General features: G+C 50.4%; 11 protein-coding genes across 11 annotated transcripts; 5 read left to right on the forward strand and 6 right to left on the reverse strand.

Annotated features, from left to right (window-relative positions):
- Positions 1 to 262: 262 nt before the first annotated feature.
- On the forward strand, positions 263 to 1,606 carry CTAM01_08663 (guanine deaminase; the record flags this gene model as incomplete). Its single annotated transcript, XM_060524683.1, has 1 exon — positions 263 to 1,606. One exon carries the CDS (start codon positions 263 to 265, stop codon positions 1,604 to 1,606), a length of 1,344 nt encoding a protein of 447 aa, XP_060380630.1.
- Positions 1,607 to 1,738: 132 nt separating this feature from the next.
- Positions 1,739 to 2,730, reverse strand: CTAM01_08664 (uncharacterized protein; the record flags this gene model as incomplete). Its single annotated transcript, XM_060524684.1, has 2 exons — positions 1,739 to 2,357; positions 2,417 to 2,730. 2 exons carry the CDS (start codon positions 2,728 to 2,730, stop codon positions 1,739 to 1,741), a joined length of 933 nt encoding a protein of 310 aa, XP_060380631.1.
- Positions 2,731 to 4,796: 2,066 nt separating this feature from the next.
- On the forward strand, positions 4,797 to 6,143 carry CTAM01_08665 (uncharacterized protein; the record flags this gene model as incomplete). Its single annotated transcript, XM_060524685.1, has 1 exon — positions 4,797 to 6,143. The coding sequence occupies one exon, from the start codon at positions 4,797 to 4,799 to the stop codon at positions 6,141 to 6,143; it is 1,347 nt and encodes a 448-aa protein (XP_060380632.1).
- An 861-nt stretch (positions 6,144 to 7,004) lies between these two features.
- On the forward strand, positions 7,005 to 8,426 carry CTAM01_08666 (alkaline protease; the record flags this gene model as incomplete). Its single annotated transcript, XM_060524686.1, has 4 exons — positions 7,005 to 7,310; positions 7,369 to 7,734; positions 7,800 to 7,905; positions 7,978 to 8,426. The coding sequence occupies 4 exons, from the start codon at positions 7,005 to 7,007 to the stop codon at positions 8,424 to 8,426; spliced, it is 1,227 nt and encodes a 408-aa protein (XP_060380633.1).
- A 1,047-nt stretch (positions 8,427 to 9,473) lies between these two features.
- CTAM01_08667 (alcohol dehydrogenase GroES-like domain-containing protein) lies at positions 9,474 to 10,962 on the forward strand (the record flags this gene model as incomplete). Its single annotated transcript, XM_060524687.1, has 7 exons — positions 9,474 to 9,590; positions 9,642 to 9,667; positions 9,722 to 9,765; positions 9,823 to 9,996; positions 10,052 to 10,177; positions 10,240 to 10,633; positions 10,686 to 10,962. 7 exons carry the CDS (start codon positions 9,474 to 9,476, stop codon positions 10,960 to 10,962), a joined length of 1,158 nt encoding a protein of 385 aa, XP_060380634.1.
- A 393-nt stretch (positions 10,963 to 11,355) lies between these two features.
- Positions 11,356 to 12,808, reverse strand: CTAM01_08668 (uncharacterized protein; the record flags this gene model as incomplete). Its single annotated transcript, XM_060524688.1, has 2 exons — positions 11,356 to 12,405; positions 12,467 to 12,808. The coding sequence occupies 2 exons, from the start codon at positions 12,806 to 12,808 to the stop codon at positions 11,356 to 11,358; spliced, it is 1,392 nt and encodes a 463-aa protein (XP_060380635.1).
- Positions 12,809 to 13,738: 930 nt separating this feature from the next.
- On the reverse strand, positions 13,739 to 14,560 carry CTAM01_08669 (uncharacterized protein; the record flags this gene model as incomplete). Its single annotated transcript, XM_060524689.1, has 1 exon — positions 13,739 to 14,560. One exon carries the CDS (start codon positions 14,558 to 14,560, stop codon positions 13,739 to 13,741), a length of 822 nt encoding a protein of 273 aa, XP_060380636.1.
- Positions 14,561 to 15,417: 857 nt separating this feature from the next.
- CTAM01_08670 (D-malate dehydrogenase) lies at positions 15,418 to 16,515 on the reverse strand (the record flags this gene model as incomplete). Its single annotated transcript, XM_060524690.1, has 1 exon — positions 15,418 to 16,515. The coding sequence occupies one exon, from the start codon at positions 16,513 to 16,515 to the stop codon at positions 15,418 to 15,420; it is 1,098 nt and encodes a 365-aa protein (XP_060380637.1).
- Positions 16,516 to 17,010: 495 nt separating this feature from the next.
- Positions 17,011 to 18,238, forward strand: CTAM01_08671 (malate dehydrogenase; the record flags this gene model as incomplete). The annotated part of the gene is made up of 5 exons (XM_060524691.1): positions 17,011 to 17,079; positions 17,145 to 17,343; positions 17,397 to 17,750; positions 17,806 to 17,890; positions 17,962 to 18,238. The coding sequence occupies 5 exons, from the start codon at positions 17,011 to 17,013 to the stop codon at positions 18,236 to 18,238; spliced, it is 984 nt and encodes a 327-aa protein (XP_060380638.1).
- A 1,144-nt stretch (positions 18,239 to 19,382) lies between these two features.
- CTAM01_08672 (Zn(II)2Cys6 transcription factor) lies at positions 19,383 to 20,841 on the reverse strand (the record flags this gene model as incomplete). The annotated part of the gene is made up of 2 exons (XM_060524692.1): positions 19,383 to 19,412; positions 19,480 to 20,841. 2 exons carry the CDS (start codon positions 20,839 to 20,841, stop codon positions 19,383 to 19,385), a joined length of 1,392 nt encoding a protein of 463 aa, XP_060380639.1.
- Positions 20,842 to 21,283: 442 nt separating this feature from the next.
- Positions 21,284 to 23,678, reverse strand: CTAM01_08673 (uncharacterized protein; the record flags this gene model as incomplete). The annotated part of the gene is made up of 3 exons (XM_060524693.1): positions 21,284 to 21,917; positions 22,627 to 23,444; positions 23,490 to 23,678. 3 exons carry the CDS (start codon positions 23,676 to 23,678, stop codon positions 21,284 to 21,286), a joined length of 1,641 nt encoding a protein of 546 aa, XP_060380640.1.
- Positions 23,679 to 25,219: the final 1,541 nt, after the last annotated feature.

Here is a 25,219-nt window from a genome sequence, read left to right on the forward strand (position 1 = left end):
CCGAACTCAGCCGAGAATTCCTTATCAGCGATGCGATAAGATAAGTCCGTTCTTATCTCGGAAGGAACAACGGTACGTACTATGAGTGCACCGAATCCCCTCACATTGCTGGCCCTCGAATTTCATCAGATTCGATACCATCACCACATCACTCTCAATAAGATATTGCCTAGAATAGGCTCTTGAGCCGACAGACTCTACAGAATCTGCCAAGCGCTCTATTTCAAGGACCTCAAACACATAAGAGAAACACATCTTCAGCATGGCGTCAGCATTCCATGGAGCCGTCATCCACTCGCTTGGCCCAAAACAAATTGAGATACTTGACAGCGCCGGAATCATTGTTGGATCTGATGGACTAATTTCTGAGTTCTACACCCAAATATCCATCGAAGAGCTGTCCGCAAAGCTGCTCGGCGATCAAAAAGTCAAGGTTCTTGCCAAAGGCCAATTCATATCCCCTGGTTTCATCGACACGCACAACCACGCTCCGCAATGGGCAATGAGAGGCCAGGGGCAGGGCCTTCATATCCTGGACTGGCTTGATCAAGTCACATTTCCCCACGAAGCTCGCTTCTCCGACCCTACATACGCCCGCAAGGTCTACGAGAGCTGCGTTAAGGGCTTCCTCAAGCAAGGCATCACGACCGCTTCCTACTACGGGTCAAAACACGCCGAGGCAACAAAGATTTTGGCCGACATCTGCCATCAGCTGAACCAGCGGGCCTTCGTAGGAAAGTGTAACATGGATCGTAACGCTCCAAGCTACCTCCATGATGAATCAGCTGAATCGTCTCTGAAGGAAACGGAGGAATGCGTCAAACACATTCGACAGATTGACCCGACCGGACAGCTGATTCGCCCTGTCTTGACTCCCAGATTCGCTATTTGTTGCACCCCCGACTTGCTCGAAGGTCTGGGTCAGATGGCATCCCAAGACCCAGAGCTAGCGATTCAAACGCATTTCAATGAAGCCGAGCAGGAGATCAAGGCGACAAGAGAGCTGTTCCCACAGTTTTCCAGCGAGGCAGACCTCTACCAACACTATGGTCTCCTGAACCAGCGTTCAATTCTTGCACATTGCACCTTCATGACAGACTACGAGATGGACAGGGTCAAGGAGCTTCAGTGCGGTGTTGCACACTGCCCCATTTCGAACATGACAGTTGGAGGAGGCTTCATGGCGGCCTCCATACGTCAGTTTCTGACCAAGGGGATCAAGGTTGGCCTTGGAACCGACAGTGGTGGCGGATTTTCGTCAAGCATGCTCGACAGCGTCCGTCAGGCAATCATAGCTTCCAACGCACGCGAGGTCATGTCAGGCGGCAAAGACAAGGCGCTGTCTCTAGACGAGGTTTTCTACCTTTCGACTCTCGGTGGAGCTCAGGTGTGTTGTCTCGAAGACAAGGTTGGAAACTTCGCCATCGGCAAAGCGTTTGACGCGATACTGGTTACAAGCTCCCTTGATGAAGCATTTGGGGTCATGACAGTCCGAGAAGAGACAGACAGCCTTCGGACAGTGTTTGAGAAGTTTTTGATGACTGGAGATGATCGTAATATTGCTCAAGTGTACGTGCAGGGCAGGCTTGTGAAGGACACATTATAGACCTAAGTTGGGTTTTCAAAGAGAGTTTATGACTAGAGTCGAGTATTCGGAGAGTTATACCAACAACAAAAATGTTCTAGCCACGAATTATGATCTCTCTTGACTTGAATTCGCGTGCAGCCATCTAGAATTTTACTTGAGCCGTCTTGAGAGAAAATTGGAGACCGTCTCACGGAAGGCTTCCGGCTCATCGGTTGGCGGACTGTGACCGGACTTCTCAAAGATCGCGAGCTCGCTATTTGGGATACCTCTACTGATTTCTTCTCCATATTCAACAGGTACCACAACGTCATGCCTCCCGGTCGCAACGAGTGTTGGTGCAGTGATATCCTTCAGTTGTGACCGCACATCAAGCCGCGGAAGGTTGTAAGAGAAGGCAAAATTGTGCGTCTCGTAGTGCAGGTGCTCGTGTGCATCGTTTCCCTCAAAGGTTGTGTCTCTCGAGCCAACACTCGCGGAATCGTCTTTTGGCTTGTAGATTTCAACAATCTCTGCAAAGGCAGCAGCAAAGTCTTCGTTGTCTCGAATGTTGCCGCTGTTGAGTCGGACCTGCCTATCTGGGTCTGGTGTGATTCGGTCGCTGATGAGGATAGTCTTAATGAAGTTGAAGGCTCCACGAAGGCCGCATGCCCATGTGTCTCTCAGGATGAGAGCCAGGAGACGATCAGGATGTGAAAGAGCATACTGCAAGGCCACAAAGCCTCCGTAGGAACCTCCGGCTAGAACAAATTTATCTGCACCCGCCCAGGATCTGAACTAATATGTTAGTCGAGCCGCCATCAACGCGATAAGCAACAGTTCAGTCCTTACCTCAACTCGTCTATATCAGCCACCCAACGTTCATCAGTGTAAGGCGGCCTCAGTTCGCTTTTGCCGCTGCCTCTCGCATCATACACCAAAACTCGAAAATCGGAGGCTAAAAAGCCGAACGATGAAATCGGTTCTCTATGGTCGGATAAACCAGGCGCGCCATGCAAGACTATGATGAGAGGTTTGTTTTCGTCGCTGTCGCCGAGGAGTTTGACCTGGACTTTAGCCCCGTCACTAAGTTGAACTACGGAGAGGCTCGCCATGTTCTTACCGACGAAACTTCTTTGAGTGCTAAAGACGGTCTCTTGAAGCATGTGAGAGACCGGAGTTCTGCTTGGCCTTTTGTACACCGTGAGGGGATCATTCTGCTTATAAATCAGGTCTCGATTATGTGCATTATGTATCGAGTCACATCGCGTCATCTAACAACATTATGACACAGGAGTCAATAGTCATGCTTTTGACAGCCGAAGGATCGAGACTTGAACGGAAGTGGCAAGCTGTCAGATTCTTGTTTCAAGAACGAGCCAAAATCTGGGACTTTTGTCGCGGCCCATAGTTACCACGCTGGGTTGGAGAGAATAGAGGTCATCAAGTTGCATGATTCTACCCCGAACCAGTAAGTCTATTATTTGACACCGTGTTCATCGTTTTCGACATCTGGAATATTGATAATCACCCGATAAAACAATCGTTCATCTCCATCCAGCTTGATGACTCAGCACACAAATCAAAGCACTGAACGCTCTCTTTATAAGATAGACTGAGATTAAACCGAGACAATCAAACTGTCAAAATCACAGAGGGAGGCACCGTTGTTACAGAGGCCGGTTTAGAGGGTTGTTGAAGATGGTTAATCTTGAAATCAAGTCACTCGACGGGAACCTTGCTCTTGGTCACAAAACCAGCATCTTGAGTCACGCCTGCATTCTATCTAACATCACGGTCTCTCGGCTCGAAGGAAGGCACTCAATCCCACCACTGCTAACAAAAGTCTTGCCTTGTTTGGGTTTGGACGACTGAGACCTGACTGACCACTCGGAGCCCGCGCGAAGCTTTGCTTTCAGCATTACTTGATTAATAATTTGGAGGAGTTATATCAAATAATGAGACCCAAGCCAAGCTTAGGGCTCTTCGATAGCAAGCAACACGGATCACTTTCTGGTCATCCATCGAAATAAGCTCAGCCCTCCAGTTCTCCAGGGGCTAAAACAAGGGGAGACTGTCGCTGGAAGCAGAAATTCTAGCCTGGTATGGGGTGAGAAAGAAAGGGGCCAGCCAGATTGGGACATCAACCTTGGAACGAAGGTAGGACCCTTGCCTTCGAGTCTCGGTCAGACCGACGACAGGCCATAACATGCCATCTTTGAGAAAAGTATATGACGATGCTTATGCTCCAAGAACGAGTCTTTCACAGGTTCGAAGGGCTAGTGCAGCGACAAACGTCATGGGAGTAGCTTTCAGCAGAGATGAAACTTTACTGCGTGAATAGAGATCGCGCGAAGCCATGAGGGAACAATTTTCAGTGAAACACTGACTTCGGGATGAAATGTGCTAGGAACTTGGCTTTATTTCCTGACTCGTGATAGATCGGATGTAGCCGAATTGGGGGCCTTCTCCGCGACGTCCCCAGCTTGAGAACTACTTGGGTTCGAATGCCGAGAGCGAGCTCCGAGTGTTCATCCACTTTTTTGAGTATTTAGCCCTTTGGAGCCTCGACCGACTGAATCGCAAAACTCAAAGCCTCGTCAATCAATCTCTCTGTCTACTAACAAGCGATACTTTGGGCAGAGAGCTTTTGAAGATATGGGGATCCCCAGAAACCAAACGATGAGGAATCGCAGCGTTGAGATTTGCGACACTTTACAAACAACACCTTTATTATTTCGCAGCTCTGTGAACATGGACTACTTTCTCTTGCCGACGGCATTGTCAACATTCGACATCGTCAAGTCAACAGGGCATACCCCGGACAACAATTAACATCTTTGGGCGAAAGCGGTGGAGTCGATTTTTGGCTCGCGCTTACAAACACACCTGTTCAATATCGCGGTCCCACAAGGCGCGGCTGAGCTCAACTGTCACTCTGCGGCGATGTTCCGAGCCCTAGTTCACGATGGTCGAAGTGGACTCTGATACTTTTTTAGCCCAAGGATCTCAAGGGTCTCCAAGGGGTTCTCGAGATGCTTCGTGAAGTGCGCCTTGAACAGTCTTTGAGCAGATCGATCATTGCATATAAAGTGCGTGACTTAGCCTGGTCAGAAGTATCACTTTACATTGCGAAACAGCAAAGTCTTCTATCTTAGTTACGACTACCTCGGATCTCACTCGTTCAAACTCCGTAGGCTCTCTCATTTTCAGTCGCTCACTGTACTCAATCATGAGACTCTCGTTTTCCACTCTTTTGGCCTTTCAGGCACTGGTCGGCTCTAGCATAGCCGCTGCTTTGCCGGAAAAGGCCATTCTTCGACCAGTCCAGAAGCGACAGGCCTCCATCCCATCTACACCCCTTGGACCAGCCAAATTCACCCCGAAGACCAACGTTACCTTGCCCTATGAAGGGCTCAACGCTACCAACGCCCTCGTCCGGGCTATGATGAAGCAACCTGCCGTCTTGTTAGAGAACATCGAGACAATCACCGATGTTGAGTGCTCGACTGCTGGACTTGTTCTCAAATTTAGCGTTACCGAAGACTACAACACATGCTTGAGCACATGGCCAGCAAAGGACTTCATCATCATCACGAACCACAATGGGACTTGCGACAGCGAGCACGAGCGCGGTGTCTATGTGGTCCAGAACTACACCTTTGACAATGCCACCTTGACTCTTACTGCTTCGTCTACCAAAGCAGAGATCAGTGATCAGATGAATGACGCAGTCATCGATTTCCAGCACACCGGCACTGCTACGACCAAGCGTGATCTCTCCGGAACCATTTCCGCAGACCTTTCTGGCTCCACGCTCGTTGCGACGGACGCCTTGAATATTGTCGCCAATGAAGCCAAGCTGGAAAGCACAGTCACCTTGGCCGGCCATGTTCACTACAGTTTTCGGAAGTTCAAGGTTGACGAGTTCTACATTGATGTAGACTACTCGTCTGCTTTGAACCTCAATATCTCTGCTGCAGTCAACGCCCAGTATTCGACCAACTTGTACAACTACAACCCTCTTTCCGTATCTGTTTCAGCCTTCACTATTCCCGGCATCATCGATGTCGGCCCCATGATGAACTTCGGTCTCGGCATCGAATTTGCTGCATCCGGTGTTGTCAAGGCGTCTGTGGACGTTGTCTCAACTATTGCCGATGCTCAAGTTCACCTTGACTTTTTGGACTCCGCCAAGACCTCTACAACAGGCTGGAAGCCGCAGACCAATGTCACCACGGATATCACTGCTCAAGTTGAGCTTCAGCTAAATCCGTTTGCTGACTTGACCGTTGCCCTGGGGGTCAAGCTTTTTAACGGTCTCCTAGACATGTCTGCTGGAGTCGAGGCGAAGCCTCAGGTCGTCAGCGTATTTGCGGCGGACTTTGACTTCGCTTACACCAGCGCCAGCGGTGTTACCTTTGCAAAGCCTACTGAGGATCAGTGCAAGAATGGCGCTTGGTTTGCTAGCACTTTCCACTTGGGCGTTGATGCATATGTCACGCAGTTCTACACCAAGAAATTGTACGAGGTCGATGTGCCGATTTACCAGTCGCAATGCTGGAATTTTGTCCACTGAATATCACTTTAGCTTAATGGTCTAATAACGAAAACTGTTCTGAACGATTCTAGAGACTTACGTGATATCTTTACGCTACTGTGTCCACAGTGGCCAAGGAAAGCCATACCGTTGTAGCTGTGACCGAAATATTGAGAAGAGGCACTCACTCTGCAGCATTTACAATAGTTCTCGGGTCAACATCTACTCTGACAAGCATGCTACTATCAATAGCATAATCCAGGTGATGCTACTTTTCCTACGACATATTGGCCCAAGTCCATTCAGTGTGTGTCTAGTACAGCAAGGAGTTACGACCAACTCTATGCAGCGATTTGCCTACTTACGTATATGCAGCAAAGACTGAACCTCAATATTAAATGTGATAATTGGTATGAGAGATTTGAAGTTGTAGACATCCAATCCAATGGAGTCTCTGTCTTTCTCATAAGTTCACGTCGGGGCGGACTAAGTGAATTGGGAATAGAAAACCCGAAGTCCTAGATTGCCAAATCACATAATTAAATAGACTGGTGACGCTATCAAAACCCCTGCAAATTCCCACTCAGCGAGACTCAGTCGCGGTAAACAGCAGCAACCCCTGCTTTCACGGTGCTTGGCGTTCAGGGCATATCGCAATCACCTTCCCATCGCAGTAGTAGTGACCGTCTTGGCCTGGATACGAGATGAAGTGATGATCGTAGCACAGCTTTGAATAGAAGGTCGTCGATGTATGATTAACTCCATTTTGCTCTTCGTGTAGAATGACACGATGGAGTCGGACTATTCTAGCGACGTACATAACGTCCCTTACCTGCTCCACGACAAGCACTTGCTAGTGTGGTCTTTCAAGATCAACTGAGCTAGTCACATCATCGCATAATGTCTAACGTCAAGCGCATCGTCGTCTTATTAGGTTTCTCATCGGGTATTCTGGCCAGCCCGTTGATCGCGAAGGTTTCCAGCGAAGACACTATCATACCCGACAAGTACATCGTTCGCATTGCTTCAGGCGCCTATGACATAGACTTTGAGAGCCACTTGAGCTGGGTTACCAACGTCCACAAGCGCAGCCTGTCTCGTCGGAGCACTGCTGGAGTTGAGAAGACCTTTAGCGTCGGCGACTTCAAAGCTTACGCAGGCGAGTTCGACTCTGAGACAATTGCGGAGATTGAAAAGGACGGATATGTGAGTGGACTTTGTGTTTCTGCAACCAAATGCTCAAAGACTGATCTCGGGATACAAGGCCGTCAGCGTCGAGCCAGACCGAGTTGTTGAGGCGACAGCCTTGGTCACACAAGCAGCTGCTCCGTGGGGACTTTCGAGCCTGTCTTCGACAACTCCCCTAGCAGACGGCAGCAGCTCCGGCCCTTACATATTCGATAGCACCGCTGGAGAAGGGACCTACGCCTACGTTCTCGACTCAGGAGTCACCATTGAGCATGCAGAACTCGGGGGGCGCGCCATTCGAGGCTACAACGCCTGGGAACCGAATTACCCTTTTGAAGACGAATTCGGCCACGGCTCCCATGTTGCCGGTATTATTGGCGCAGCTACATACGGCGTGGCGAAGAAGGCGACCGTCGTCGACGTCAAGGTCGTTCGGGGCCTTGTAAGTGCACCGGTTCGTGGAGGCCTGGGAATTGCATCGTTAGCTAACTTTGGAATCTGTACTAGGGCTACTCAACGGTTGCTCATGTCTTGGATGGGTACAGCTGGGCCGTCAACAATATCACCAATACCCCAGGACGGGTCTCCAAGGCTGTCATTAACATGAGCCTAGGTGAGTTGAACACAAGAACACGCACGCCCGATCTTGGACTATGCAGTGAAAGATTAGCTGACTTTACCAAAGCTTTCCCAAAGAGCGACGCGATGAACTCTGCAGTAGATGCAGCTTTCGATCTGGGTGTCGCAACCGTGGTTGGTGCCGGAAATGATGGTAAAGACGCTTCGACCAAATCTCCCGCCTCAGCTCAGAAAGCCATCACTGTCGGCGCGGTCGCTTGGAATTGGACTCGTGCGGACTGGAGCAACTTTGGGGCCGACGTCAACATCTTCGCGCCCGGTCTCGACATCCCATCGCTTTGGAGGCAGCCTGGACAGGTGTCGGTGGTTTCTGGAACGTCCATGGCAACACCCCATGTCGCCGGACTCGTTGCCTATCTCCAGGCATTGTATCCCCTGGAGAACGCGGCAGCTGTTGTAGAGAAGTTGAATGAGCTCGCATTCAAGGGCGTTGTAGGGAATTCGGGAAGTGGGAGCGCAAACGTCCTCGCTCACAGCGGTGTTGTCTCCGTCTGAGTTGCATCATAGACGAGGGGTAGAAGAAGACGGAGCTCGATTTAAGAGGGCCTGCATGTAAGCTCATGCCATGATAATGCAGCCAAGCAGTGCACTCGGAAGGTGTTAACATGACGATTATCATAAGCAGTTCAGCGCATCCTGCGAGATACGCATTATGGGGTTCTTGTCACTTACTTTAGCTATCTCGCGGCTATAGACGCAAGTCCATGCAGAGCCTCGGCAGTCTATTTCTAGTTCCAGTGCGCCGGACATGTTGCAGAAACAGGTCGAGAAGAGAAATGTTCGGCGAGAATTGCGGAGTCAAGTTGGATTCCTGCGCGTGCCGTGCATCTTTGCCCGTCTCCTCACCAAACCACATCCCTAAAGACCCTCTTATTCTCCAAATACGTCATGCAAAAATGAAACTTGGGGTAAGACTGATGGATCAAGGATCCTACGTGTATCACTTGCAGACATCTCAAAGCGCCGGGGAAGCTCTTGTGGACTTGACAGCAGCTTCATCGAATGGTTCATCAACGTGAGATCTCATAGCTAAGGTAGGGGTCACCTTGGGTCCCCTCCTTCCCCCGCACTCTACAAAAGGCAGTAGTTCGCCGATGAGGGACTCTTTACTGCGTAGTCTGAACTCTCGGGGGTTCGGAGTTCATCCTCGTGTACCCACTCGGGAGCAAACACCAAGTCCCCCAGTCGTCTTCCCACGCATCAACCAGCGTGAACCAGCGCCAAAACATGCCGGACACAAATTGGTACGCGGCGGCATCCCCGCGTCTTGGCGAAAGTTTCCCGCACTACCCCGCAGCGGCGCAGCCCACTATCTCGTTCTAGAAAGATATCCCGCGGCGATGACGGTCCTTGACTGGGAGCCGGTCATCCGGGGCCTATTGAGAGATGGGGAAGATATTCTTGGTGATTTGTTCGGTAGATGGGTTTCGTGAGGGGTTCATGGGATAAATATGTCCGTTGCTGCTCGAAGGTGCGCTTGAGCTTCGTAGGTTGACCTCAATCATCAAACCTTCACTTGTAGCCCAGAAAGTAATCGCCATCATGTCGTCTCCAACAATGAAAGCTGTCAATTACCAGGGCCCTTACAAGGTCAAGGTATCGGAGGTGTCGTTGCCCAAGATTCAGCACCCCGACGATGTCATCGTCAAAGTTACCACTGTAAGATGGACCTCTCTCCTCCCACATGACTGAAGCTAAGCAAAATTTCAGGCAGCTATCTGCGGCTCAGACTTGCAGTAAGTCTACTGACATTGAAGCAACATCAGCGCGCAGTCACTCACTATTCATAGCATGTACGAGGGAAGAACGGCCGCAGAGGCCGGCATCACATTCGGTTAGTCACTGATTACATTTATTTACCGATCATGGGACAGTTTTTGATACGTTGCAGGCCATGAGAACATGGGAATCGTGGAGGAGCTTGGCGCCGGTGTCACTCTTCTCAAGAAGGGAGATCGTGTCGTAATGCCATTCAACGTCGCCGATGGCCGCTGCCACAACTGTGAAGAGGGACGGACAGCATTCTGCACTGGTGTAAACCCTGGATTCGCCGGTGGTGCTTATGGTAAGCCAGTATCTCGTGTATATCAACAAAATATGTGAGCTTACACGTCTTGAAGGATATGTTGCCATGGGCCCCTACCCTGGTGGGCAAGCACAGTATATCAGAGTTCCTTACGCCGATTTCAACGCTCTGAAGCTTCCTGCTGGCAAAGAATTTGAGTCAGATTTCATTTTGCTTGCAGGTACGTACTATCTACCATCTCCATGGTCCTCCAAACTTTGCTGACTTTGTGCGCTCTACCAGATATCTTTCCCACTGGCTGGCACGGCATCGAGCTCTCCGGCTTCAAGCCCGGCGAGAGCGTCGCTGTTTTCGGTGCCGGCCCTGTGGGACTGATGGCCGCTTATTCGGCAGTTCTCCGCGGCGCATCAAGAGTTTATGTGGTCGATCGCGTTCCCGAGCGTCTTCAGTCCGCCGAGAAGATCGGATGTACACCCGTAGACTTCACCCAAGGCGATGCTGTCGAGCAAATTAAGAAGCTGAATGGCGGAGAAGTTGACCGCTCTGTGGATGCTGTTGGATATCAGGCCGTGAGTGCCGGTGGAAACACTGAGCAGCCCAACATTGTGTTGGAGAATATGATCAAGGTCACACGAGCCTGCGGTGGACTTGGCATTCCAGGACTTTACGTTCCGAGGTAATATTTTTCACTTGGCTTGTTTTGCGGCTCTAACGATGCACGTTTATAGCGACCCTGGGGCGTCCGATGATGCTTCGGCAAAGGGCATGATCAGCTTGAGCTTCGGTAAGCTCTTCGAGAAGGGACTCTCCCTTGGAACAGGACAGTGCAACGTCAAGGCGTACAACCGATACCTACGTGATTTGATCATCGCGGGCAAGGCCAAGCCCAGCTTTGTCGTCTCACATGAGATCAACATCGATGATGCAGAAGTCGCGTATGAGAAGTTTGACAAGAGAATCGACGGCTACACGAAGGTTCTGATCCACCCCAACGGCGGCTTCTAATCTATATGGACGTGTTTGAGGTTCGGGGAGTCGGCGGCCGTTGTCATATTGAAAAGCAAGAGGCTAGGGGCGTTGTTGATGGTGTTGTGAGTGGCTAGGCGGCATAGCGAGGTTTCTTGACCACATGTTGTGAGATGATGCTCAGCAGCATGCAGAGATATTCAATTTGATCATTTCTTGTTAATGTCACCTTCCAAGTCTCAACTCTTTTGATGGGAAATGTTTCATAATAGTGCTCAAGTCCACGGAAACAAGACACTGGAAAGGTGGGTTGACTCAGAGTTATGCGTGGTAAATTGATCAAAGCATGTTTAACTTACCACTACCAGTCTCGCCTATTGCCGCATTTCACACTGGCAATAGAACTTGGCAAGGGCTTAAGTAATTTTTCGATTAGAACTTATATGAGTTGTCGTGCCACTCTGGCCTATTGTGGTAAAATGGTGATGGTGACCTTGGTCCACGACTTTCCGCCCGGCCCTTTTCCACATCATCCGCATCAGAGACATGCACTTCAATCTCTTGAGTGCATAAGATGCCCATTTCGATCGCGCCAACCTTGGTTTCGTGATACTCCTCCCTCTTTACGATGCTCTCCCTAGACTCTGAGCGTTCCACCGGGATTGTGATGTTGGTGATAGGAGACCTCGCCGCATGTTTCCGACTCTTGTCTGTGCCTGCAGTCTTCGTGTAAGGCCATGCGCTATCTTCGCTGGTTCTTGATAGGGATGAGGCATTTCCGCCGTATGATTTGACCATGGTGGTCTTCGCCCTTCTCCAGTACTCTTCCATCAAGCTGTCCAATACCGGTAGTGAAGCTGTCACAACTCCTAACGACAAGTCCAGGCATGCCCATAGCAGGGCTTCGGTATAGTCCCATGTGTAGTCGTTTGTGAGCGTGGGGAGAATCTGATGCAGTAAACCACTCAAGACTGCTAAACCACCAATCATCCAGATTGCGAACAGTCGAATCTTCTTTGCCATTCCTATCCTGATTTTCCACAGTATAACAGCAGGCGCGGTCATCAAGATGAGCCCCTGGGCCACATGAAAGCCGGTTAGAATCTTTGACTGGCTTTCCATGTTGATACACGAAGGAGCTGACTCTCGTCTTCCACGGGTTGCCAGGTTCCACTGCGTTGCCGGCGGACTGCATGCAAAGACGTTTAGGAAGATGGCGAGTAAGATGTATGCAAAAGTCGATCCGATGAAAATGTCGCATGCGATTCGCCACCACCTCGGGAGTCTGTCCGCTAGTCTTCGCATGAAAGTTGCTATGGAGAGCTTAATCATACCCACGGCAACGAAGAATGCTGTCTTGGAAACCATGGCCAATAAGACGCCGTTGTTGAGTTGTTCGTAAGTGACTTCCCAGACATGGAGGGAAGCTGCACCGATTGCGAGGGAATGAAGTTGCGCGATTGGGTAAACGAGAGCTACAAGCTGTCGGGGGCAGAGTCAGTTCATGGAGGTATTTTCGATCTATCATCTGTCTAGCACGTACAGCAGCGACGATGATGGTCCAGTCGTCCCAGCCGAACTGCATGACCGAACCTCTTCGCAACCTAAGCCATGCTCTTGCAACTGTGGGCGCAACAACAGCTAGGATAACGAAAACGAGGCCTGCCAAAACGCCGGGCAACTTCGTCTCGTGGGAGTAGTCGGGAGGTTGCTTGGCGACGAGGGAATAACCTGTCATCGGGTTGGCAGTCGTCATTCCGGCCATGCGGAAGAGACCCTTGACGATGAAATAATCATTCTGAGTTGAGGGGGGTTCTCCGACGAACGCCGACGTCCCCGTCAAGGGGAGGCTGCTCGGGTCATCTGGTATCGAGGGAATATCCATCAGATGCCGCCATTAGTATCGATGGAACTCGGCGCGAGTTTTGGATTGAGAGAATCTACAGGAAAAGATTGAGAAACCCTTGAGAAAAGTGTCGGGGGGTGTCATGATTGATCTACGATCGAGAGAGGCAGCACATGTGCCGCTGACACGCGCTTCTGGAGGCAAAAGCAATGACACGACCGCATGAGGATTGAGACCCCGAGATCACTTCCCTGTCGCCCCGGAGTTATGAAGAAAGTCATCTCCTGCGCCGCACGTAAACGTGGGTGATCGTTCCTTTTGACACATGGTCATAAATGACCGCGTGAGACTCAATGCAGGTGATGGCTAATTCGGCATCTCCTCCGGCTGGAAGCACCTCAGCCGTCTTGGCCAACAGCATTTGAGTTGGCAAAAACAAGTTGAGACCCACTTGAGACCCAAAATGGCGAAGATCTTGTGTTAAGGCTACTTTAGGCGCGATTTGGAAGTTTCTTTTAGACAAGATCAATGGCATCGTATCCATACTCGATGCAAAGTGTCATGAAGTTACTGGATGTTCGGACTACGCCGAAAGTATGAAAACATAGATTGATGATGTTTGTTTGAGTCAAACTTACCATGAACACTAGTGAGCCTCATCTCTTTCTAATCCCCAAGTCCCACAAGGATGCAGGCCATCCCGATCTAGGCTGTGATCCGTGAGCTTCCGCCTGCCCCGTCGCGTTCCCGCTTAAATGCCCACTAACCCTGCAGCATGCATACAATCTCTCTGGGCTCTACCCATTCAGGACGCGGGTTGCCGGGATAGAGGTTTGTTGACATCGGACTTTCCACATGAAACTGGCCAGGATGGGGTAACAGTAATAGTAGTTCGGGGCCGTGGCCAATCTTCAGCACGCGCAGGCATGCTCGAAGAATATCATCTTTCCGTACGTGGCATATGATTCATCATTGGGCCACATGAGCGCCAAACAGAACAACGACCGACGTGACAGCCCATATTAGGCTCTTGTTCAGCGTTCGCTGGGCAGCAGCGGCGGAGCCCGTCGGCGAAGCCGTGGCTGACGCAGTTGCGTAGGTCCCCAAATGAAGTTGACTGGAGATACTCGTAGCCTGCGCTTCGTTGACTGTTGCCCTACAAGGCTCTGCTGTGAAGGTCACATTGGTCGTGATGGCACATGACATCGGGCTGGTGACTGGATCGTCGTACGCTCCATCATAAAGACCGTGATATGTCGTCAATGACGCGTAGTTAATCATGCCCAAAGCAGTTGGGCATGTCCCAGTGAAGGTTGGTGTCGGGGCTCCCTGCTCAATGGTGAAGTCGAAAGTGCCGTTGCCGATCTTTTCGTTGGCTGAATACTCGACCCAGGTTTTGGAAAGATTACACCAAGGTCCGGTATGAATGGCCCAGGAGAACGTGTACTCGCCCACGTCAAGTACATCTGCGTAGCGGGCCTCTATGTGCGGGTTGTCGGGATAGGTTGTGTCGTTCTTCAGGATGGACCCAATGGTGTTGAAAGGTAGTCTCTGTATTTGTCCATGAGGCTTCTTGTAGATATCCCATGAGACAACCCAGCCGAAATGATAGGCGACATTGGGGTTTTGCAGTGAAAAGAGGACCGGGAAGCCGTCGTTTGTTTGGGAGTATTTCCCACCTGCGCGGGGGAACACGAGGTCGAGCTCAATGGCATTGGTCGGTAGCTGAGCCGTTGCTAAGTGCGTTACAAAGAGAAAGACGATCGTGACCATGCCGTAGAAGACACCCATAGTGCGCCCGAAAGCGCCTCGAAGAGGCGAATTGAATGAATGTCGAAATGGGCTGACGGAAGAAACCACTCGTGCATCTCACATCAGAAAAGGAGGAACTTCGTTTGGGAAATTGGACGAATCCTTCGACCCCATGAGATCTTGGCAACATTAGCGGCTCCGTCTCTCGGCCGAGAATCCAGTCAGCTCCGGTACGAGGGCATTTACCAACTGCACTAAAAGCGGTCCACTATTGGTGCTAGATTCGGGCTATTCGTAAAGTAAGAGTATCAGTAGATTGCAGCAACTCACCAACTCTAAACGGCATGAATATCACGTCATGTTCGTGAACGTGATTGGGGTGGAAAGAGGAATGGTCATTTTCGCGACGCCAGCAAGATTCTCCCAAATGAAGATGATTTGCCAATCTGAGTGATGATGACTACGAAACTTTAGAGAAGAGAAACAACCATGTTCACTCATGATAAGGACATAAATATAGGTGAAGTAATTATCGAATTCTGTATGTGAACTTTATAGACGATACCATCTGTTTTGCAACCTTTTCCCCTGTAGCTGCCAGTAGTCTCTCAAAGGCTCGTGCAGAAGCCGAGAAGCCGATATATATATATATATTGCAAATCCCAGAAGATCGCTATTTGCTGAAGAGAGTACATAGTTAATTGTGACTCTCATCGTTCCCACATTTTGACTTCAAGCTTAAGAATAAATAATCAATCATTTCCATTGTTGATATTGACCTAGCGGTCCGAGCCGGACATTTTCTAGTTACTTTCCTTCAATCCACGTCTTCTTCAGACTCCAGCCATCCACATATATCTTCGTCTCCACGGCATAATGAAACAAGTGTGCTCTACTCACTTCCTCTCCCCCAGTGCCACAATTTCCGCCTCAATAGCTGCTCCAAACGCCGTCGTGTTGCCTGAGCCCTTCATATCTGGGGTCAAAACCGCGGCTTCTGCGCGTCCCAACACGTTCTCAATGGCCTTCAGTACCAAGCTTGCAGCGTCCGTAAAGCCAAAGTGTTGGAGCAGCATCTGGCCAGCCCAGATCATGCCAACAGGATTGGCAACGCCTTTGCCAGCGATGTCGGGTGCACTGCCATGCACCGGCTCGAACAAGCTAGGAAACTTGCCATCTGGGTTGATGTTTGCTGAAGGAGCAATGGCAATAGTACCTGTGCAAGCAGGTCCCAAGTCCGATAGAATGTCGCCAAACAAATTACTTCCAACGACAACGTCAAAGATGTCTGGGCGTTGTACGAAGTGGGCAGTGAGGATATCGATGTGGTACTTGTCAACCTGGACATCTTCATAGTTCTTCGCCATCTCTACCACACGAGAGTCCCAATAAGGCATGGATATGCTGATACCATTGCTCTTGGTGGCACTTGTGAGACACTTGCGAGGACGGCTTTGAGCGAGGTCGAACGCATAACGAAGAACCCTGTCAACACCAACTCTAGTCATGACAGTCTCTTGGATAACAGTCTCCCGGTCGGTTCCCTCAAATATTTTGCCGCCAATACTGCTGTACTCGCCCTCGGTGTTCTCACGAACAATCCAGAAGTCAATATCGCCTGGCTTCCGATTGGCCAAGGGAGAGGTGACGCCGGGCATCAGACGACAGGGACGCAGGTTGATGTATTGGTCGAACTCGCGGCGGAACTTGAGCAAGCTACCCCAGAGAGAGACATCGTCGGGAACTTGGTCTGGCATGCCCACAGCGCCGAAGTAGATGGCGTCAAACTTGAGAAGCTTCTCCTTCCAGTCCGAAGGCATCATCTGCCCATGCTTGTGGTAGTATACGCAGCTGGCAAAGTCGAACCACTCAAACTCCAGCGTAAGTCCGAAGATTTTGGCGACGGCTTCGAGACTCTTGACACCCCATGGCATGACCTCGACGCCGATGCCATCGCCTGGGATGACTGCGATCTTGAGGGGTTGCGGAGACATTGTGGCGGTAGGTAGTGACCCGACTGGTTGAAACGATGTGATGAGACCAAAATTACCGTGACCTCAACTATTAACTTATGTAAATGGATTTTTATAAGACGTTTAACAAGAGTTCAGAGTGTTCCTGAAGTCGGAGGAGTCGTTTCAGCTCCGGGGCGAAGACCGGCGTTGCTTTCGCTTAAATGATGAGCCGCGGGATCCGGAAGCCGACACCCTTCTTCTACCCGGTCACTTCATCCGTGAGGCTATTGTATGTTCATCTAGAGCACATCGGTAGATAGTATCGGGGTATGGTTTTTTTCTTTTCAGCTGGCGCCATATTTCTTGCGTACTGTATGTGAGCTATTACATTTAGTTTGGTGATATCTTACTCACATGCTTCTGTTACCTCAAGTTATCTCGATCATCTCCTCGGGAACCACTGAAACATCTTGCCACCAAAAATCGTGCAATTCAAGGTCTTCAAACGCAGAAACCTCCTCATTTTCCTTCAATATGGTCAAAGTCGCTGTTTTGGGTGCCTCGGGGCAGATTGGGCAGCCCTTAAGTCTCCTACTCAAATCGGTATGACTCCAAAAGCCTCACTCATACGGTGTCCAGTGCAAGGCAACTGACATACTTCATCATAGTCACTTCTTGTGACAGATCTTAGACTTTACGATGTTGTTCACGCTGTGGGCGTAGCTACGGATCTCAACCACATTGATACTCCTTCAGTCGTTAAGGGTTATCTCCCCGAGAATGATGGTCTTCAAAAGGCTCTTAGCGGGGCGGAAGTCGTACTGATCTCTGCTGGCATTGCTCGCAAGCCGGGCATGACTCGTGATGGTTAGGCCTTCAGCTCCAGCACAACCTGAATCTTTGGGCTTACACACTTTTAGACTTGTTCAAGACCAACGCCAGCATCATTGCAGACTTGGCTGCTGGTGTTGCCCAATTCTGCCCGAAGGCATTGGTTGCAATTATCACCAATCCAGTCAACAGCACTGTCCCCATTGCCGCCGAAGTGTTGAAGAAGCACGGAGTCTTCGACCCCAAGCGCTTGTTTGGCGTCACGACACTGGATGTTGTGCGCGGGTCCAAATTTGTTGCTGATGTCCTTGGCAATATCAGCCCACAGGATCTCAAGGTACCTGTTGTTGGCGGGCATTCCGGAGCAACGATTTTGCCGTTAATTAGCCAATCCCAGCCCTCAGTACAGCTTAGCCAAGAGCAGATTGAGGCTATCACAAACAGTAAGTTCATTCGTCATGAAGATGGTAAACGCGCAAGCCAATGTAGCATTTGCAGGAGTCCAATTTGGCGGGGACGAAATTGTCAAAGCCAAGGCCGGTGCTGGGTCTGCGACAACATGCATGGCGTACGCTGGTTTCCGGTAAGTCCAGTCCTTTCAAGAAACACATCTGTTTAGTCCATGAATAGTTGCTCATCATGATACCCTCTTAGCTTTGCTCAAGCCATTATCAAGGCTTCTCAAGGCCAGAGTGGTATCGTGGAGCCTGCCTATGTCTACCTAGCTGGGTTGCAAGGAGGTGAGGCTGTCGCCCACGAGCTCGGAGTGAGCTACTTTGCTGTCCCGGTGACCTTCGGGCCTGACGGTGCCAAGACCGCGCATGCCATTGGATCTTTGTCTGATTATGAAAAGGGTCTTTTGAAGGTGGCCGTTGATGAACTGGGAGGAAACATCAAAAAGGGAGAGGCTTTCATCCAGTCACAGGCGTAAAGGGACCGGCCATTACCAGGGTAGAAACTTGACAGCGACATTGGTTCTAATGTGATTCTTACTGCCTACCTAGACCAGTCTTCTCTCAGCTAGGATTAAGCGATAACGTAGCCTGACCACGTAGCCTGACCACGTTGCCTTTTGAACTCCAAAGAATCAGTGAGCCGCCGTGACATTAATTAGATTCGAAGTCCAACCGAAACGCTTCACAGGCGCCAAACGACGAATTTTTCGCTCTTAGTATAGATATTGTGCTTCTGCTCCTGCATCGTTCACAATGTCTAGCAGTGAACCCCATGTAGCTCCATCGAACATATCAAAAAAGTTGTCAGTGACTCCAAACTGTCCATCCATGCCCTGATTGGATGGGTTTCTGTTTCGATCCGGGAATGTTGTTGGTATGGGAGCAAAATAAGAGCCCATAGATGAAATGTTGTTTTGGAAATTGAAGTCAGGCGGTGAGAAGACCTGGCTTGCATCGGTTTGACGAGCCTGACTCTGGTTAGGCCGAGGGCTGTTTGGGAGGTCGGATGTCTCGAAGTTGAAAGGATTCTGTCTTTGGCTTTCATAGACCCTTAGAATGGGATTGCTATCTCTTTGCCGTTGGGCTGGAATTGGACTTTGATTGTTATGGTTGATGTTTGATATTGGTAGTTGCCGTCGCGGAGACTTTGTACCAAGAGGCTGATCTTGTCGCCCAGGCGCATTAGCGCCTCTTATCCTCCTCTTGCTTCGCTTGGCAGACTTTTGTGTGGCATCTTGACCATCCTCATGATCTGAGCCCTCAGTGGTATCTTTTCGGACTCTCTTATGTGTTTTGGGTCCCTGTGTGATACCCTGAAGAAGGACAGATAGGACTTCTCTGCAGTGTCGAGCCATTGCCCATCGTTTTGTCAACTTGTTTAACAGTCGCAGCGAAGACTCGATTCCTCTACTTTCCCATTAGCGAATTGGTAAAACACTCCAGCTGGCAACTTTGATGATACGCACGATATAGCTTTCTCAACATTGCAAACTTTGAGTCGCGCTGCTAGAGCCAGCACTAGACCACTCATCCACACAGCTGACATGTATCCAGGCCAAAACAAAGGACCTCCCACTTCTGAATACTGCTCAATGATGCGGAGTATCGCGTATGCAGCATTTATGCAAGTCTGTAATGCGTCACGGAACTCTGCACGTCTTGAGTCAAGTGAAAGGGAGGGACGGTTAAGTAAAAGTATGGTGTAATAGTAACTGACGAAGGGAAAGACGGTGGGGTCCGGAGTTAGCTGTGGTATGTCTTGTAAGGCTGGGGTGAAGCACGGCTCTGTGAGATCGTTGCCATAGGCCGTCACATCCGCCTTCAGGAACAAAATTGTTTGATTATCCATTTCTCTAGCATGAATAGACTTGTGGAAGACTTCTAGAACTCTTCCCACTAGCTGTGAGTGCCGAACATGATGTTCTAGAACAGCTTGTGTCTCTTGACGGTGGCGGAGAATCGCGGCAGCCTTTGGTGATATGCTGGATGGCGGAGGGTCGGTACTGGCTCTCTCATGTCTACCAGGTTCCTCGTCTACGTCGGGCGAGGTCTCCGTGGTCTTATCTTGAACTGCTGGAGATGATGCCAACCGTTCGGGGTGGTTTGCAGGTAGGTGTAGGAAAGTGTTCTCCACTTGGCCGTGAAGATCTGACTTTGCAACTGGTTCATGGAGGTCTCGCTGGCCTGGCGGGCATACGTCGATGTCTGAGTCCTGGATGCCATTCGGGTGCCCCAGTGACTGGCTGATGAAACGGTCGAGGACGTAAAAGCTCCAGAAGGTGCGCTTACGCATTGAGCGCTCATCCGGAGACAGATGGTCGTATCGTACTGGGCATCTATGCATGCCAGATTGAAAGATTGACTTGGACAGCAAGCCACTGACAGACGACGCATGGCGTAGCGCCATGGTAGAAACGAAATAAACTTGAGATGCTAGCAACGCTTGAATAGAGATTGTGTCGCAACGAAGGGCTAGCATGCTAAGAGTTGGTAAGAGGTCTGAAGGTGAACGTATAGCTGCTGATCCCAGGTCGAGCGGCCCATCTGTGTCAAGCTTAGCAACGTTCAAGATGCACTTGAAGATGACAAATTGGCAGAGCGATCTTGAACTGCGCCGGTTGAAGTCGGGTGCGTAGAGATTTTCCAAATCTGCTAGACACTCTGGCCCTTGTAGAAAGGGAACCAAAGGATGCCATATTCGGAAGTATGTAAGAAAGAGGTCCCGAGCAATCGTGTAGTCAGGCAATGAGCTCATATCAGTCATGATATCCATCCCTGATGACATCGGTGAGCTCTCAGCATCCGACTCATAGTTCGCTCGACTAGCGCTGCTGCAACCTGGCCTCTCCCCCGAAGACTCCGGGTCATTTCGGTCGTTGTCCCCCACGATGCAATCTTCGGGAGATGGATCATCGTGGGTATCGGCTCCGGCAGCATGACGTCCATCGTCTGCCTCGATGCCTTCGGCTGTTGAGAAGGCCCTTCGAACGGTGTTGATGAAGAAGACACCTGAAGAACTGCCAACAAACTGGCTTTCCCCGTTGGCAAGAGCCCTGAGACTTCCGATCTCTGGTGCCATGTTGAGAAACTTGTTGCCAAGCTGATGGGAAGCCGAGCCACGCTCCGTCGATGCTGCTTGCTCTCATCCGCCCTCAAAATGTGTAAATGTCGTCAAAGACGCGCTTACGCACAACGCCTTGAGGGGTGGGGTGCGGCGGAGTTAGGTTACCCCGGCTGTCTGCCGAAGATATCCGCCCAGGGAAGCTAAATGCGATTCATTCGCCCCCAACAAGGACCTCCTACCAAGTTGGCCATGATAATGCTACGGATAACAAAAGGCTCTTGAGATTCTGAGGACGTGATACGAATTACTTCAATGATCTACATTTGGCTTCATAAGAAGAGGTCGTGGCTAGATAATAATAGTATTACGGACCTACTTAAAGTATTCTCATCGCTGTGTACCTCACCTATGGCCACACATGAGGTAGCCTTGATGCGACGTGGCCTAGGAACTGCAATTACCAAAGGAATGCGCTTTCGTAGCTTTCCAAAGCTGGCGGGCGCGTCTGCCGCTTCTTTTCACTCGTTCTCGTGTCGAGGTTGGCTCTAGAACCCGTCATCCCTGCTGAGAGTAACCCAACAGCTCCTCCGCCCGTGTCGCGTATCCCCAAGGCGCTTGACATATCCGGGTCTATCACGAGGGTTTCTCCATCTTCTCCCATGCTTTCTGCGCGCGTCGTGCCCTCGGACTCCTCGATATCATCATCCCCGTAACTCTCATCGCCGCCTGGTGTATCATCAGTCGGCGTGTCGTTCGTAGCAGCAACCTCGGACGCGTGAGAATTTTGATTGGACGTCTCGCTTGGTTCTTTCGAGGTTCGTTCTGCCCACCAACGCTGAACAGCTTCTACTGAGTCGATAGGATGGGAGGCCCAGTACGCAGGGCCAAACTTTTCTCCTTTGACCACCTCAATTGATGCTCCGCCATGGGCCGATGATGCACCCCCAGTCGATCGGAGGCCAGCTTTTGGGATATCACGAAATGCTCTTTCCAGTTGGTCCCCTGACACTTGAGCCAACAGTGCGCAGAGAACTTGTTCGGTTTCCATCAAACGCTTTTCCATGGTCACGATGTAATGCTTCGGAGGCCCACTACATAAGCCTTAAGTGTCAGTCATGTAAGATAGAAATTTAAGAGGAAGACTGGAGAAGAGACTTGGCTTGGCGACCAAAGGTAGAGACTGACCGTTTTCTCTGTTCAGGCCACTGACATGACACATTGTTGATACCGCATTGTGCACATTTTGGCCTACAGCGATGAGTTTTCTTGTTATTACAAAACATCAACCAGACGGGAATGAGCGCACCTCTCCCCACTACACTGTTGTTTGACCAAGCAGTCAGGCAACCTCTGCTGGTTGTAGGTTATGAGTGACTCTTCTCAACCCACCTTGTGTTTTCGCGCTCTGCAGGCCAAGCAGGCCCCACGACTCCGAGTTATTTTCTTGGTTCCTTGGCCTGCCATAGGTATTGACGGTATACTTGGCTTCTTGCCGAGATCGGGCTCAATTGGCCGTGGAGAGACGCTGATCAAAGGCTTAAGAGACGGAGGAGATGGCCAGACGCGCGTAATATTTGAGCCGCGGACAAAGGAAGCTCCGCGGAGAAGTCGAATTTGGGAAGAAACATGTGGGTACCCATCGATTGCCCCACGCTGATCTCTCCTGCGACTGAATACGGCCAACACGGGAATCATGGATTATCGAACATGGTTGGAAATTTTGTCATTTTCCCTTTCTACGTCGCAAGATCGTGTGGCCTATGGACGTGCCTCATAGATTCATAGCTCTGTTGCTCCTACGCGGACTGCTCGTAGGCCTCAGCCTGCTCAGGAACGACCGTCAACAACCTTTCCTTTAAAACACCCCGGCGTGCGTTTTCTATGGCCAGCGACTCCATCTGACCAAGTGTCTCAACGGTGTGGGTTCCCAGGTGAGGTACGAGCAATGCTCTTTCGTTCTTGACTAGTCGCTCGTCAACCAGTGGCTCCTTTTCGTAGACATCCAGCCCAACCGCTGCGATGTGGCCCTCATCCAGGGCGGCGGCCATAGCTGCCTCATCAATGACAGCACCACGGGCGGTATTGATCAAGACTACACCCGGCTTCATCTTGGCGATCTCTGCGGCTTCGATCAAGTGCGTAGTACTGGCTGATAGCGGGACGTGGACAGAGATAATATCGCTGGTGCTGAGAAGTTCATCGAAGGAAACATATTGACAGCCTGCAGCGAGATCATTCGACAGCGGCTTCCGGTTGTGGTAGATTGTCTTGAGCCCAAAAGGCTCGGCCCGGCGCTTGACTGCACGACCAATGCGGCCCATGCCGAGAATTCCCAATGTCTTGCCTTGAGGATCATGGCCAAAGTCGAGGCCTTTTTTGAAGTTGCCGCTCCTTAGACTAGTAAAAGAGGGATTCAACTGGCGGATGGCTCCGAGGAGAAGGAAAATGGTCAGGTCGGCAGTGGCCGACGTGACTGGGTCTGGCGCATAAGTGACGATGATGTTGCGCCGCGTGCAGGCATCGACGTCGATCTGATCGTATCCGGCGCCAGTATGGCAGATGTACTTCAAAGACGTAGGCAATTGGTTCACGAACTCTTCGTCAAACTTTCCAGCAACCTGTCAATGTTAATAATCCGAAGGGTAATGTGACAAATAATTTACAACTCCACTAGAAGACGTTCTGAAAATAGCCTCGATATTCTGATACTTGCTGCGCAAGTCGCTGAAGAACTGATCTCGTGAGGTACTAGTGACCACTTCGGGATTGGCCACCAGCTTCAAAGCCTCATACTCCTGTAGTGCATGGCGGACGGCGCTGAAGAAAAGGATGCGAGGTTTCGATTGCGACATGCTGGCGACTCTGTGTATCGGCATTATCTCCGTCTACATTGAATATGTTGATTGACTGGCGACATTTTGTCTTCCTTTAAACTGTTGAAGCCATCTTCATTAAGTGCTTGCGCTTGGCCGATGTAATACGTGGCCGCGCTTCAAGCGCCGCGCTTAAAATATTAGGCGAAGGCGTGTTTACCGACGGAACCCAGTTGCCGGTGACGGCTGTAACGGAACCATTCGCTTTACTTGGAGTTGTCTTTTGAGTTGTAGACTATCAGAAGCTCTTGAAAGATTGGAAGTCTATTGGCTATTCCTCCATCTATCACTCCAGAATGTTGTGATGCTGAACTGGTAGGTTGTCCCTGGTGCCGCATCGACTACTCCTGGGTTTCCAATCCCTCTTGCGCAGTGTCGACGGTCCATTGACGACTTCTGAGCAATTCAGAGTTTAATTGATGCTCGTCCTGTCTTCAGCCTCAGGCACTCCAGGAGCCCCTTCAGACGACGGTGTCCAGGTCGGTCAGAGGATAGCTGGCACCAGCCCCATTAAGCCCTACGTTGAGAACTTGACTAGACTACGTGACTCTTCCCCCAAGTCTTCGCCTAATTTTCGCTTGTTCGCTACCAATGTTGCCACCTGTATAGTCCTGGGGACCTCGGTTCGAATCGTCGGCTTTCCTGAAGTAGAAAGAGGGGACACGCGCAACTGCGTACGGACGTAAGAGGCAGATCGATTGGCCACTATTGAGGGGCAAATGAGCAAGCATACCACTACAATAGCAGCTAGCAAGTTAACCTTAATTAGTCTTGGTCGTAGACTCGAGGCTATATTCGTAATGGGACTATGAGGAAATCGTATCAAACGTTAGCGGTTAGCTCTAACCGATCGACCCCCAGTAGCACCAGCGTTGACCTCACAGACTTATGGCAGCCCATTCTACCAGTCTTTGGACCGACACCCAGGAATAGCGCGTGGGTACTCTCACTCAGGGTAACGACAGTCTCGCATGTTTCATAACGCTCGCAGTCAAGTGGGAAGAAATGGAGTCGCAGAGAGACAAGCACAATTGTGCACCGGGGTTGAACGAACACAACTTGACATGGGCGAATGTCTGTGATTCCACAGATGTATGCCATTCCAGCAGTGGAGTTCATTGGTACATGGAGTCTTCCGCAATGTTTCCACAATTCCATACGGCATAGAGCAAGACTTCGGTACCTAGAGGCCGGACAACGAAATAATATGCGATAGCACTGGGCAAACAAGTCTGATAGGAAACTCGACCGCTCACCCTAGAGTTCAAGATCCAAACATCCTGATGCAATAGCAACTGTCAAAATACCTGCTCTTCGCCTTGTCTCTGCCATTTTTCTGTTCAAGTGTTCATGCTCGCATGGGTCTTCTGGGTCCGGGCTGCGCCTGTCTGTTAGAGAAGGCATGTGGACGAGTTTCGTCACTTTGACGGCGGAAATTATTGTTTAGTCGCAGTCGGCTTCGGTCTGACGACGCCAACAACTAATATCGTTCGCAGTTGGACTTCTTTCCAAAGTTACTA

This window comes from Colletotrichum tamarilloi (assembly GCF_030869305.1).
Source record: "Colletotrichum tamarilloi strain Tom-12 chromosome Unknown Scaffold_31.1, whole genome shotgun sequence".
NCBI lineage: Eukaryota > Fungi > Ascomycota > Sordariomycetes > Glomerellales > Glomerellaceae > Colletotrichum > Colletotrichum tamarilloi.